The sequence below is a fragment of the Vanessa tameamea genome, chromosome 21, assembly GCF_037043105.1.
Source record: "Vanessa tameamea isolate UH-Manoa-2023 chromosome 21, ilVanTame1 primary haplotype, whole genome shotgun sequence".
Lineage (NCBI taxonomy): Eukaryota > Metazoa > Arthropoda > Insecta > Lepidoptera > Nymphalidae > Vanessa > Vanessa tameamea.
In genome coordinates this window covers 901,259-915,994 of record NC_087329.1, presented here as the reverse complement: position 1 = coordinate 915,994, position 14,736 = coordinate 901,259, and the positions used below count along the sequence as shown (strand labels likewise).

The 14,736-nt window shown below is 32.9% G+C and overlaps 2 protein-coding genes across 11 annotated transcripts in view; one reads left to right on the top strand and one right to left on the bottom strand.

The window, feature by feature from the left end:
• Rbp (RIM-binding protein) overlaps nucleotides 1-5,708 on the top strand; it is a 30,577-nt gene extending 24,869 nt beyond the window's left edge. For 6 of the 10 annotated variants that reach the window (XM_064218224.1, XM_064218223.1, XM_064218218.1 and 3 more), the window contains 7 exons: nucleotides 542-754; nucleotides 871-1,098; nucleotides 1,197-1,427; nucleotides 1,517-1,676; nucleotides 1,896-2,060; nucleotides 2,891-2,964; nucleotides 4,021-5,707. In XM_064218224.1, coding sequence (XP_064074294.1) covers nucleotides 542-754; nucleotides 871-1,098; nucleotides 1,197-1,427; nucleotides 1,517-1,676; nucleotides 1,896-2,060; nucleotides 2,891-2,964; nucleotides 4,021-4,365 — 1,416 coding nt within the window. In that variant the 3' untranslated portion in view covers nucleotides 4,366-5,707. Of the gene's footprint in view, nucleotides 1-538; nucleotides 755-870; nucleotides 1,099-1,196; nucleotides 1,428-1,516; nucleotides 1,677-1,895; nucleotides 2,061-2,890; nucleotides 2,965-4,020 lie in introns of all 10 variants that reach the window. The other 4 variants (XM_064218222.1, XM_064218220.1, XM_064218225.1 and 1 more) reach the window with 3 other exon arrangements.
• Nucleotides 5,709-8,960: 3,252 nt separating this feature from the next.
• On the bottom strand, nucleotides 8,961-13,642 carry LOC113394848 (phospholipase A2-like). Its single transcript, XM_026632287.2, has 4 exons — nucleotides 13,413-13,642; nucleotides 12,136-12,295; nucleotides 9,676-9,828; nucleotides 8,961-9,287 (listed from the first exon to the last, which is right to left on the bottom strand). The coding sequence occupies exons 1-4, from the start codon at nucleotides 13,597-13,599 to the stop codon at nucleotides 9,197-9,199; spliced, it is 591 nt and encodes a 196-aa protein (XP_026488072.1). The 5' UTR covers nucleotides 13,600-13,642; the 3' UTR covers nucleotides 8,961-9,196.
• Nucleotides 13,643-14,736: the final 1,094 nt, after the last annotated feature.

Sequence of the window (14,736 nt, the reverse complement as noted above, 5' to 3'; positions counted from 1 at the left end):
ACAGGTTCACGGCCGACACTATCCAGGTCTTGTTACACGTAATTTTACCGCCCAGATAGGTAGAAGACAGATTCCCCACAGAGCACTCGATACAGAATCATACCATCTGAGCATGCGCAGCGTGTATGTATGACTGTTCCTGCATGCTGTCTTGGCTTCGAATCGTTCTCAGTACTCCTTTCATCGACTCTTTACTTTACTCTGTTGAAACACGGATTAAGAACAATATACTCGTAATTAAACATCTTGAATTGAAAAATATATCAAATTTTGTTTACGTGCATTACTACTATATACTTTCGGAAACTTTGTGCTGTGGATGATATATGGTTTCAAATGTAAGTGCTGCACGCTAGCTTTCGTTGTGCATGGGGATTCAATAGAGTTTCAGCGGAATGTTATGTAAACGACAGGTAAAGTATTTGTTGCTTTTGATCGCATACGCCAAACTTATATGGCTGTAAAGCTTGATAAATTGCTGTGGGCTTTGATATGGAAAATCTAACCTTATTAATGTCTTGGTACGTACGGACGTCAGCAGCAGCCGTCCCAACCTGCACAAGCGTCGCAGCAGCCTTCGGGTCAGCAGTACCAGAATACACAAGCCTACCATGGCACGCAGCAACCCCCCTATCAACAGGGCGGCCAGTTTCAAAGTAACCAACAGAACCAATTCACTGGGCAGCCACAGCAGTATCAGAACCCTCCGCCCAGGAATCACCACGAACGAGGGCGTCCTCCCAATCCTCACCAGGTTATTTTTTTGTATCATTGCTATCTATACAAAATGCATATTATGTATATAATAACAACACATTATGAAAAACTTTTCAATATTGTTACTATAATAATGATTTGTTTGCACCACAGCAAGTTCAACAAACCCAACAAGGCCAAGTTCAGCAATATGCTCCACGTCCTGGTCCACCAATAGGCCCTAGAGGTCCACCGCCGGGGCAGCGTCAACCTCAAAGTCACCAACAATCAAAGAGATGTCGTTACTTCGTTGCTTTGTTTGACTACGATCCAGTGACTATGAGTCCTAATCCAGAAAGTTGTGATGAAGAGTTACCTTTCAGCGATGGAGACACAATAAAGGTATTTTTTTTTTAAAGCAAAAATGAAATAAAAACCGTCTAAAATAAGAACCCCCTCTAAAATATTTAATATGTCTTCATAATGTTTGTTTATAACAGGTTTGGGGTGATAAAGATGCTGATGGCTTCTACTGGGGAGAGTGCCGCGGTCGTCGTGGTTATGTTCCCCATAATATGGTCGTGGAAGTCTCAGAACAGGAAGCCACTGGACAAGCTGCCGCAAAGCCTCGGGACAGATGGTCGGATGCGTACACCCAACAACCCGTCCGACGGATGGTTGCCCTGTACGATTATGATCCTCAGGAACTAAGTCCAAATGTCGATGCTGATGTGAGTACTTGTTTTTATTATATTTTTTTTAATAAATCAGTTTTTAAATACATATTCCGTTGTATAATTGTTTGTGTTTAATATTTTAGGCGGAATTGAGCTTTCAAACGGGTCAGATCATTCTCGTATATGGCGAAATGGACGACGATGGTTTCTTTATGGCAGAGATCGATGGTTTGAGAGGCTTAGTGCCCAGTAACTTCTTGACGGAAGCCACAGACCAATATGGACAGGGACAGGCCGGTCAAGGTTTGAATTTTTTTTTATGAACGGTATATGTATTCATACATGCGAATAACAATTGATAAAAAAAAAATATATATATATGGGTTCATGGTTCCGAAACTAGACTTATCTCTAGATTGAGTTTTCACACTTAATTTATGTTAAAAATCATCTCTTGGTCGGCGTCGAAAAACTCTCTTAATGAAAAGGAATCTTTACCACATTATTTAAAACATAATATAGGTGCTGGAGCGGCTGGTGGTAGAACAGCAGTCGCAGGATCAAGTGTTCCTGGGGGAGGTCAAGGACGTGGGCGTGGTGTCCCGACGGGTCCCGGAGCACGAGGCCCTCCCCCTCCACCACGGGAAAACGTTGCCCCTGCACAAAGGAACCATCAGCGAAGAACAGGTATGGTTTACCACACTTTTGCGTAATGTATTGTGTAGAGCCGCGAACGGCTTTTCAATATTCGCTGTTATAGTTACTCTCCCTGTTAGATAAAAAAAATAAGATCGATTAGGTAAGTCCAGCTGATGATCAGGGTTAATTCTGATCACTAAGAGCTTTGAGTGTTTCATGTTTGCACCTTGGACTTGCTGTGTGACTACTGAAAGACGCTCGCTATTTCGCTCTGGAAACTTCTATCATCTTCTCTGTACACGGTTTAACGATTGCCACAGGACTCGCATTGCGAGTTGTTGCTTGCCGAAATAAATATGTTCCTAATCTATAAATAACCCTATGGAATTTGAAAAAGTAAACGAAAACTTACTCTGTGAAATAACCTAACACTTTTACAGCGTCAAGTGCAAATAAATATCTCTAACGCGAGTCCGGTTGCAATCCACGGAGCACAAAGACTCTTGGTGTACACTTTGCTGAAAAACACTATCTTGGATTACACAGTCACAGATATCGAAGTTATACACGCGAAAACTTGAAGATACAGCGAAACACGAAATATAGAAACTAAACTTCGTTTATATTTTCAGCAATACCTTCAGGGCAACTTAATTTTATTTCGCATTCTCTTTCTAACTATCTATTCTGTTTTTATTTTATCACAACTTCCCTGTTGTTTTATCAAAATAGCTGTCACGTTAGCTCACGCAAGGTAGGCTGGTCAAATACACGCAACATAGTATTGCACAGAGCCCACGATGTGCGTGATGTGTGATCCAAGATTCGAGTGGTTGTCTGTGGTCACTTATATGTTGTGTGTATTGTCTGTTCGCTAGATGCCTGCCCTCTCCCCCCTTCTCAGTTAGACCACAACACATGCGCCAGTAATCCAGAACAGGCGAATTCTCAGGTAAAAATATTACCGTTTATACAGTTTATTGACCCCACAACAATACTTTCAGATAACGCAATGATGCTAGTCATTTTCTTTAGTTCGAATACCACTTCATACTTTTAGATTTTCACTGTTTTCATTTAATTATGTTATTTTCTTCTATTTTATTATTTTTTTTTGCGTTTCATCTACGCCCAGTGTATAGCTTAATGGGCAAATCGTCCGGAGATAATATTGACCAAAACTTATGGACTAATCGTTGAGGTTTATGTACACTTTATATCATCTCATACTGGACCATATCATACAGAACTGGAACAATACTACACTGGCGTATACTTCACGTACATCATATATTTACCATTACCCATTTACCTTAATGTTGACTAATTCTCGAAAGCCTGTGAATGTGGTCCACGACTAGACGACTACACTTATGATGCCAAATGTTGATCTTCAAATATAACTCGAACCATATTTGTTGTTTAATATAAATACGAGGAAAGACAAGGAATGTCGTGAAAGTAATCGTCTGGCGAATAAATCTATTTTTCTTTCTATTATTTATCCAACGCATGGTGTTTTATAATCTTGCATATGATTTCACTTCGCTATACGCTATAGAATCAAAAAGTTTTGTATTATTAAAGTTTTAAAAGCAACTGATTTTTGTCTTATTATTTAATAATTCGCTTTCGTGTTTGCATGCATTAATATTTGTACATCGTACTTTGTCAGTATTATAGTTTAATGCATGATTTTTTTTATAAATATTTACCCAATGAAAATTACTTTCAATAATATTCAAAATTTACCAAAAAATATCTTCCTTAGAATAGATATCCAGTTTCTAAACAACAGACTTGATAATTTATCAGACATGTGCATTCACATTAATCAGTAGTTAAATAGAAGCGAATAGTTCAAATTCGCTAGATATCATGAAATTGCATTAATTACAATTACCTTTACGATGCTAGTTTCATTAACAAATATTCCGAGCCCAACGAGGAGAGTTTGGCTCTCGCGATGACATATTTTTTTCATGAACTTTTATATGTGTGAGTGCAGCAGGCGAGGGGGAGAGGCGTGGTGAGCGCTCCACAGGCGACCACGATCGCGCGAACGAGCGCTGGTAACGTGAGCACGCCGACCGCTCAGTCCCCGGGGTCCACGGGCGCTCTAACGGCCATGCCCCCTATAGGCACAACGACGGCGGTCAGCACCTCGCCCGCGCGCCGCGGCGGCCCGGCTGTAGTCCCGGCACCGACCGCGCAACCCACTTCTCAAGCTCAACCACCAACATCTCAACCCAACCTCATGCAGAAGTTTTCGGAGATGACTGCACCCGGCGGGGACATCCTCAGTAAGGGGAAGGAACTCATCTTCATGAAGTTCGGTCTCGGCGGCAAATAATGTCGGCGTTACGGCCTCTAGGGCCTTCTTGTACGTGGATTCGACTCTTTTATTTATGTATCACCTCTAAAGGGGGTTCTACTGCTGTCTGCCCGGCTAAAATTTATCACGGCCGCATTGTATATCGAATTTTTCTACTTTAGGCCATTCGGTTTCCCCTAACCCGATCTAATATAAGGAATGTTGTAAATAATTAAAAATTAAAATTCAATAAACGCACAGTTTAGTGAATGTTCAAATATTTAGTGGTCTCGATAGAACGCACGGTTGAAAATTAAACACCTGGAATTATAGTTACATGTAATGTTTTCTATCTATCTGATCTGTTCCCGTCTGTTAGCTTAGTTTTAGGTATATTTAGTATGTTGTGGAGGATACATTTTATTCAGGCATGGCATACAATGTACATTTTCTATAAAATTAAGTAGCACCAAGATCTTACTAGCATATAACAAAGTGTTAAGTGTTGCCGCTGCTCATATTCCTAAAATGATCCTCCACATAACAGTATTTTCTTTCGCAGTCAAATACGAAATATATTGTTTAATGAAATGTTGTCTAACTGATATTCCTTACTTCAAATTGGTTAGACTGCATATACTTCCTTCTGTATTAAGTTACCAATCGCTAGAGTTGTCTTATTAACTGAATTAAACAATTCTTTGCCTTACACATTTGCGTAAGCACATGTCAGGTACTTACTTAATAAACGATATTTATACCAAGGTAAAAATAAAGTCGATAAAACCTTGTGGTACGAATTCGAATCTGCAACCGTCCTTGCAGAAGCGATGAAACCGATCATCAGTTGCGACTTGGAATAATGGACACGCGCACGCGAATAATATTAACTGTTCCAAATGTTTATGATAATGTTATATATTGAATCACAAATTTTAAATATATTTTAAAATTTAAAATAACATTAATATTACTCTATATTCAATGTTCACATACTGTAAGTTGTGTTACTTAAAATAATTGTCATTGTATGTACATTTGAATATAATATAGGTATGTTAAAATTTACAGTTCAACAGCCGTTTAATTAATAATAAGATTTTTCTGTAAGTTCAATAATTAAAATAAAACGCTACATTCAAATTCCCACTCCAAAAAATTAATATTCTGTGATAGTAGACGTGATACCATCTTTCCATTAATATGTAATTAAAATAATTGCGTCATTTTATCACATTCGAATTTCGAAGCCTGTTTTCAATGTTTTTAACTTTGATCTGTTGATCGGAGTTTGTCAGACAGGAAGAAAGAAAGCTTAGGTGGAGTGGAAAAACACACATATTTGCAAAATGATGGAAATTAATAATACAAATTCAACACTTTTTTTTTTTAATTAGGGTTTTTACATTACTGTTATTGAAATGGTTTTATAAAGCCAATTAATGATGAATACAAAAAGAGACTATCTAAATTATCTGTCAAAATAAAATTCTTTTATTTTTTTTAAACCATTTAAAAAACAAATTGTGTCTAAAAATAATAATATCCATGTAATAGCAAACCACATTCAAATGATTTTGAATGAATCAGCATAGATTTAGATGTTTTTTTTCTTATATTCACATCGATTATACATAGACAAAGGTCTTATACTCGTATATCGAGCCACTATATTGTATACTTTTATGATGGTGTTAATTTTGTAAATGTAATTTAAATTACGGAATAATCAATAACAAATCAGTTATGTATCGTATAAATACTTACATTTATTTATAACAATCAACAATGAATGATTGCCATTGAAATAAATACTTTTTTTTTCGATACAAGAAATTCATGACTCGACATTTTTTTTAATATGCTCATTATATAAACTTATATTATATGATCGGTTCTTGTTGATGGTTGAATATGTTATATATCTATTTTTTTTCCTGTTGAGTAAAGGTTTGTAGAAGTGTAACAATCTATTTTACACCAAACTAACAGTTTGAGTATCTATGGGCTCTATATATTTTTTTCACAATGGATGTTTGTGACAAAGTACTTTTTTATAATCCTTCATATGTCTCAAATCACGATCATTAAAGACAAATCTATATAAATCGTTGTTGTACATATTGTTCGATAAGGTTGCTTGAACTGTAGGCTATTTCGATGCTCACTTCGTACAAGGGATTCTCTATTAAGTCCTTATAATCGCTTTGTATTTAACCAATGACATTATCGAGTACTTAAATCTTTTCACGTATAAATCCAGAGTTAGCTTGCGATTCTTAGATTAACCATTTATATTATATTAACATGTTTAAGCCGTGCTGTTTACTCCACAATATTATAAAGGCGGTTTCGCTGTGCATTGTGTAAATATCACGGAATGCGACAATTTTCTATAAAATTACAGATAATAAATTTTACATTTCAGTACATTTTATAATTGTTCTTAATTTTCGAATATAGAATTTAATAAAAAAAAAAAAACACCTAGTTGAATGACGTAAGTATCTCTCTTTTAATGGAAACTTTGATTATTCTTATTAAAACGTTTATATTCGTTTATAAAATACTATGATGATAATAATAATAATAATAAAATTGTAGTTCGATATTTAAATCGTTGCATATCGAAACCGCCGCATTCGTGTATGTTACGACGGTTGTATATCATCGTGCGAGTGACAAATACATTAGCTAAGCTCCAGCCTCCAGGCTACATATCTACCTATAAATGTATGACCTGATGTTACTTGAGGTTTTTCTATTTATAATTATTCTAGTGTTACGTCTAACAGCGTTCAAAGTTGTTCACTTGTTTATACATTGTTATAATACTGTACCCATATCTATATTCCATGTACCTACGTGTATGGTTATTTATACGATATAATATAATATAATTATTGTATATTAATCGTGAAATCATGAAAAGCATAATTGATTATGAAACGTTGTATATTAATTATAATTAATGATGAATTATGACAATCTATAATAAATAAAACTCTAAACAATGTACCAAATACGCTGCGACATATTAAATGATACAAATGCCGCTTCTTTATTTATTGTATTTATTTATATTATACCTTCAACAGCAATAAAAACTTTTGGGTACTTCGACAATAAAAAATAATTCGTAAAAACATCCACGTTGCGTATGCCACGTTATCATAAGAAAGATTTCATTAATATTAATGAAAGTTTCTTATAAATTGTTTATCATTATAAAACACACAGAAAAAAAATCTAGCTATTCGTTTCGACGTTTTTTTTTTTCATTTATATTTTATAATGGATATAAAAATTGGTCTTTTACAATTAAATGTAAAATAATAAAAAAAAAAAGTCAAATGACGTGTTAACAACACAGAAACAACAAGAGAAAAAAGAGTAACGACAGAATTTGAGATTTTATATCTTTATTTTTTTTTTTTGTAAAATTACTTTAATTATTTCAATAGTACTTGTAAGAGCTTATTAGAATTTTTTTTAAAATTTGGATTGTCTATCTTGTTATGAATGAATTAAACATGATGTCGAAAATATTCCGGGAATTTGAAACGTCTGCACACTGAGGTAATATGCGTGTGGTGTGAAAAATACTCAACATTTACCTAACAAATAAATACAACATACAAATAAAAACACTAATAGACATGTTTTGTCTGGTTTACCTTTAGAATACTTTATATTCTTTAAAAAACTTATATTCGATAATTTTATAAAGGTCGAAAATATTGAATATCGCAGAAGTGTCGAAGATTCAATAGCTATTTAAATTTTTTTTTTAAATAACCATATTATTTAAAAAGGTCTTTTCTTTTTCTTATTTGACTTTTTTATGATATTTCTTATATGTAAATATTTAACTGAATAGAAAAATATAAATAAAACTCATGTTAATCAAACTTATAAATTGTTTTAATTTAAACGGTTGTAATACTAACATAACAAAACAATATAACACAACAATAGATACTGTGCGGGTAATTATCGACCATATTGGAAGTTTTAACAAGATGACAATGTAACGATTGACACTAATTAATAAAGAAAATCACTTAAATTTAAAATATATTTGGTAATTATATTCAGTCTTGTTTTTTTTATAATGTAGTAATGACTTGCCGGATGAATTGTCAAAGCAGTAAATCGAAAATATCTGCCTAAAAATAAAAAAAAAATGTATATATTTAAAAAAAGAAGGTCTATGGAATGCAATTTAAAGTGACGAGACCAGACTGTTTTGGATACTGGAGAGAGATCCAGCTTAGGAAGGATTAACGTGCTTGTCAAAATAAGGGAGTTACACACTATCAACTTTTAACTACAAAATACTAGTGACAATTCCTTGATAGAAACAACTAATACCTTGCATTACTCACTAGTGCTTCGAACGAACGAACTAATAAGGGTATAAATCATGATAATGGTCCCGCCATTAACATGATTTACAACCTTATTAGTTAGTTAGTTAATAACGTAAATAACTAGTGAAAATATGCTTACAATGTGGACAAATCTTTTGAACTCATATTAGAAAAAGACAACTCTTTATTATGTACTTTGGCATTAACGTTATCGATGTATTCTTTACTTTTTTCAGAAAGACTGGTTTGGACTGGATGATATTGTATGATAATACTATAATTAATTATATAATAAATGCTTACAGTTAACCTAATAATAAGACGACATTAATATTTAAAAACTACAAACGTAATACGTGTGCTTACACAGATTAAAATACATTTAATATAAGAGGATGCGGTGGCACGCTGTTAACGTGTCAAGTTAAACTGGTGTTCCAAAAACATAGCCGTATTTCTATTGTTTTTTGAGCTCTAGACATATGTTCAAAATGTGCTTAGTACTCATAGTTGGGCACGTCAAACCACTGGTACGTCATCTCACTGGTCGTGTCGTATGAATATTCAACGCACTTCGTGTTTAGCCACCTGAAAAAAGTTTTACATGAAAGTATTATTACGTTGAAGGAAAATCATTAATGTTTTTTTTTTTCATAAGCTACCGCTAGATGAGCGACAACAATTTAATTTTATATAATAATAAATCTTAATATCGTAATTTGGAGTAACATTGAATAGAATCTATTCAAAAATACGCGACTATATTTTAGTGACTTAATATAAACAAATAATTTGATTTTGTTGATATTGCGATACTTTTTTTAAATTGTTTATAAGGCTTAAACCTCTTAGTGCTTCGGTTTACGTAAATCTACTTACCTATATATTTTTTTTAAATAACATCATTCGATTTCGTTTAAAATATTACAGTTACATGAAAATATATGTTTAAGGAAATTACTTTAAAATATCTTACCCTCCTTGCTTAACGCACCCCGTAACAAGATAATCGCTTCTAAAGCACTGAGTCCCGATAATGTTGAAGTACATCAAGCCGACTGTAGTCGTCGATTTCGTGTTACCACTTCGTAAACATTGTCGGAATTTCTCGTCGCAATCGCAGCTCAATCTGTGAATTAAAAAAATATATAGCCCAGGCTGTTTTAGGTGACAATTTTTAATATTGTATTTTCATCGGTTTACAAAAGTTTCAGCAAAATCGATTTTGTCGAAAAACGGCCAAATGCCCATTGCTGGATTGAAATATACTCTCCATCAGAGGAGAATCTTTTAATCTCATGTTAGGAATGTGTCAAACCAATAAAAAGTAGTAAAATTGTCATTAAAATCTAAATCTTATTGTCGTTGATTAGTAGATATTATATTTGACAGTAGATATGCCAGAGCAACTGGAGTTGGGTATGTACCGAATAACTCTGTCATAATAATTGCTTAAATCTATACTAATATTAAAAATTCGAAAGTAGCTCTGTCTGTTACCTTTTCACTCTAATGCGTTGAAACGATTTAAATTAAATGGTATGGAGATAGTTTGAGAAGACAGATTAGTTTTTTTATTTCTCTCGAGAGGGTGATTTTGGGGGTGACGGTTTGCGTGCTATTGGTATAATTTTAAACATTTCGCCCGGCTAAAGCCGCGGGTTTCGCTAGTAATTAATAAATAGTTAAAGTAACTTAATATTGATAATACTAAACCTTATGCTGCTCCAATATGAGCTTGTGGTTGCGAAGGCTTTCAATTTCATCCGATACAATATATAAGTATCCTTACACGTGACGTGACGTGTTAAAAACAAATTGTATAGGTAAAAATATTAATTAAGCAAGTGAAAATTCAGTTGACCGGGCTTGATTCCGAAATCATTCTAAAAGCACATATACAAAATGATTGTTTATACATTGCTAAAAAATATGATAATGTTGACTTTTTTAAATAGTTATAATTTCCCAATAGGTTCAAAACAGTCATACCCATAATTGTACAGTACATTACAAAGTAAGCTCAAATAACCTGTACTGTCGAAGTAAGATATTTTATAAAATTAACTATATGTGTAATTAATTTCATTAATAATAACTACTTAACGAAACCATTCAAGATCAATATGTATCACTACATATTATTAAACAAAGTCCATCCGCCGTATCTGTCTGAATGCAATAAATTTAAATAATTAATATACGGTTTTTACCAATGAAAGAAGTGATTCATGAGGAAGGCTTATGTACAAAATTAAACAAGTTACTGTGTAAGTTGCCTGAAATATGAATATTATTCGTAAAGATGAAATCATGAGAAAAGAAAAGAAAGAAAAAATCATGTCGACTGCAGTTTTACTGGCATGCGCCGCGAAGAACCGATAGTCACTTGTATTGCGGGAAAAATGTTCATCGTAAGTAAACTGTCATCTACCCGTGCGATACTGGGATGGTTAGTTAGTATAATAGAAAAAAGAAAGCTTTATTATCTGTGGTTCAATGCTATAAATGTAACTGTAGTATTACATTCTTGTAAGGCATTTCCGCTGAAATATTTTGGAAATTTGAATAAAATATCACATTTTGTGTAAATGCAGCTTAATAGTGTGACGTAATAAGAAACCTTGGTTAAATATCAAATCTATCAGAATGGTGTACTTTTAATTCTTATTTATTTACCCGCATTTAATTCAACAATCAATTGTAACACGATTATAAAAAATAAAAAACATTTCAAAAATAGAAACTGTAGTAAATGTTAATGATTCATTTTATTAATTAATTAGAACTTGATAGAAATTATTATTGAAATTAATTAACGTGAAACAAACAAATTCGTTGACGACCGAACTACGTACAATGATAAGTTATGGTTAAATTGTAGTGCACTACAACATTTTATGTTTTTTTTTTAAATTGTAATGTAGATTGAAGACATTGTGAGAAATGACACTGAAGACATTGTAAGAAATATACTATAAAGCAACGTAAAAGTATTAAAAAAACACTGTAAAACACAAGTGTAAAAACTTCGCGTTTATTCAACCATATTTTTACAAATTTCGAAACCTATGACAGGTTTTGATTTGAATCAATTTCATTCTAAACTGACGACGTCTGTTCGCACGTTTTACATTATATATATAATATTTATATACAACCATAGCGCCGCTCTCTACCCAGCCAGTATTTTTTTCCGTCCTCGACGTAAATTACATTATTTAGTAACAATTTACTAAATTGCAATCAATAATCCTCTTTATTTTTCTGCATATCTACGGCTGGTGCTCTTCAAAATGATAATTTATCAGCAGCTATCGTCCCATAATCACTGGGACAAAAGCGGCTTACGCTGTTAATACATAGGATTGGACATAAAATAAGTTGGCTCAAATACTGCTTCATAAAGAGATAGTGCGACCAGATATGTACTAACTTTGTATAATACGCTTCGTTGGTCAAGTTGTGTTTAGTCTCCCCCGCTGGTATGGTGTCAGGGCAATTATCGTGGTCCCTGCAGCAGATATCGGCCTCCTGGGATGTTCCCAAATCGTCGTAATCATCTGCTATGTTTCCAGGTCCGCACCACTTCGTACCTGATGAAGTAGAAATTAAACTTGTACGCTCGTTGCGTCTTTGATTTAATAATAAACGCGTTAAGATTTATATTATTATTCTTTTCGTGAAAATTTCTTCGTTTTAGAATGATTTTGTGGAGATATGAAATGTTTTACTACAAATTTGAAGTCCTTTAACGCACAAACGCAAAGATGTTGAATTAATTATTATTATAATTGACGGTACCTCATCGATTCGCATTGATCTGAACTTTAGCCCCAGTCGGTATGCAATGTGAGCAAATCGTGGAGGTACCGCTACGTTTGTCAGCTCCCTAACTAACTAACCATCTTAACTGTTTCAAATTACGACTTGAGTAACATACGCAAGTAAGTCGTTGCGTGTAATAGAACAATTATAGGTAGATGTCTAATAATTTCTTCTGAGATTCTTTACGCATTTTTTTTAAGAGCACTTATTGATCCACACCTTGTTAAGATTTTAAATAAGTGCCAGCGTAATGCTTGATTAAGCTCAACGAGTCTTATAAATAATAATAATTGAGTAAAAAATATTGTTTTTAAATTCGTTGTCGTTTTCATTTTAATTGGGAAGTACTCAGTTCCTTTCTCGGTTGACTCTACGGTTCCCTACGTGTAACGGGTAACCATCGGTTCAGAATGTTGCTCTACTCTACACAAAATTACATCTTAAATGACGATTTAAAGTTTTTTTTGTAACCTACTTCAAACGTACATAAAAAAATTACACTAATGATTGTCATTATTCAACCGGAATAATTTTTGCAATTTTTTTTAAACCCTTATTATCGAAACTATCGTCTACACAATTATAAACCGGCTACTAATCTTATCAAACAAAAAAAAAAACATATTCAACATAACATATTTTCAATTATCGTATGATGTTAAAAATAATTCAGTTGTATTGTAATATCTGAAAACATGTCTTATATGTATTGTCGAAAACCTATACCAAACCATTGAATATATAAAATATTCATTGCAATTCAGATTATGATGCTGTTTGGCAATAAAATAAAGACCTATTAAAATAACAATTATAAATAATGCGGTCTAACAACGGCCGAAATATATACAGATAAAAAATTAAAAAAAAAAAAAACTTACGAACCTGGATATATAAGATTGAACCTTAGGTTCATTAAATCCTCCGCAGACAATTCATTACCAATATCTCGATTTTTATCATCAAGGATATTATTTTCCAACAATTTGTAATCAATATTATTAAATATCCAGCTGTGACTATTGTCAATTAAATTGAGAGCGAAAAACAAAAGAGCGGGCTTCATTACCATTTTAAATGTTGAATCGAGTTTCCTAACAATGTGAACTATGTTTTTCAGGCGTGATACTCTCTTTATATACGCGTTGTTCGTCCTTTAAGGTTGTGTCCTTTATGGAGCGGACGATGAAGCGTTTTTATCTAAATTGTTATTGTTATATTATCTATTTACGTTGTTTTTAGTAAACACGTAAATCCATACGACCTCAATTCTTTTCGGTATATTAATATTGTAAATGTTCTCGAAGCGGAAATTAACAGCTATAATATATGTTACTGCTTTGTTTCTTAGGCTATAATATTCCTCAATAAACGGGCTATCTAGCGCAACAACACTTGCACAAATTGATTTATATCTAGATTGATAGGCTATAGACTATCGTGTTCATGCAAACTAACTCTTGCTTTATAATATTTTTATAGATATAGATTATAAATTACTAATTATAATAAATGAATCATAATTGTATTTTTGAAAGATTTATCATATTGTGATAATTATTACAAGATTCACAACTCACAAGCATTTATTTAACTTGCGATGTCTGTTAGTTCCGATGGGAACATTTTTTTATGGTATTTGATAATTATGACTTGATTTTATAACCAATCCATATGAAGGCTTGACTCAACGGTCAACACTCAACAGTATAAACTACATTTTGTATATATTTTTTTTTCCAATAGTTTACTCGCATACAAACAGGTTATATTGCATTGTGTTTCTCTGCTAATAATAATTGTGTTGGCTTGTAAAATATTTGAGTTCAATATGTTTGTCATTTATGTGATAGTATTTTCTAAGAATTTAGCAAGGACTTACGAAGTCTGAGACACTTTATACACTTTATTGAAGATTGAGTTTTTTTTTGGTTCGACTAGCAAAACTGAATATAATTATTTTAAAACTAGCAATTCAATCTAAGATATAATAATTCTTGATTAATATTGAATATAATATATTAGATAAATTAACAGTAAATAAATGTAGATAAGTACGTCAGTAAAATCTACCCAGAGGGGGTTCTTCGATAAGCAAATGCAGTACACAAAACTCATTTCAAAGCGACGGGTATTCCAAAGAGTTTGTGCTTTTTTATCAATTGTTATAGTATGTCAATAAGTAAAGAAAGCATATATTGAATATCCC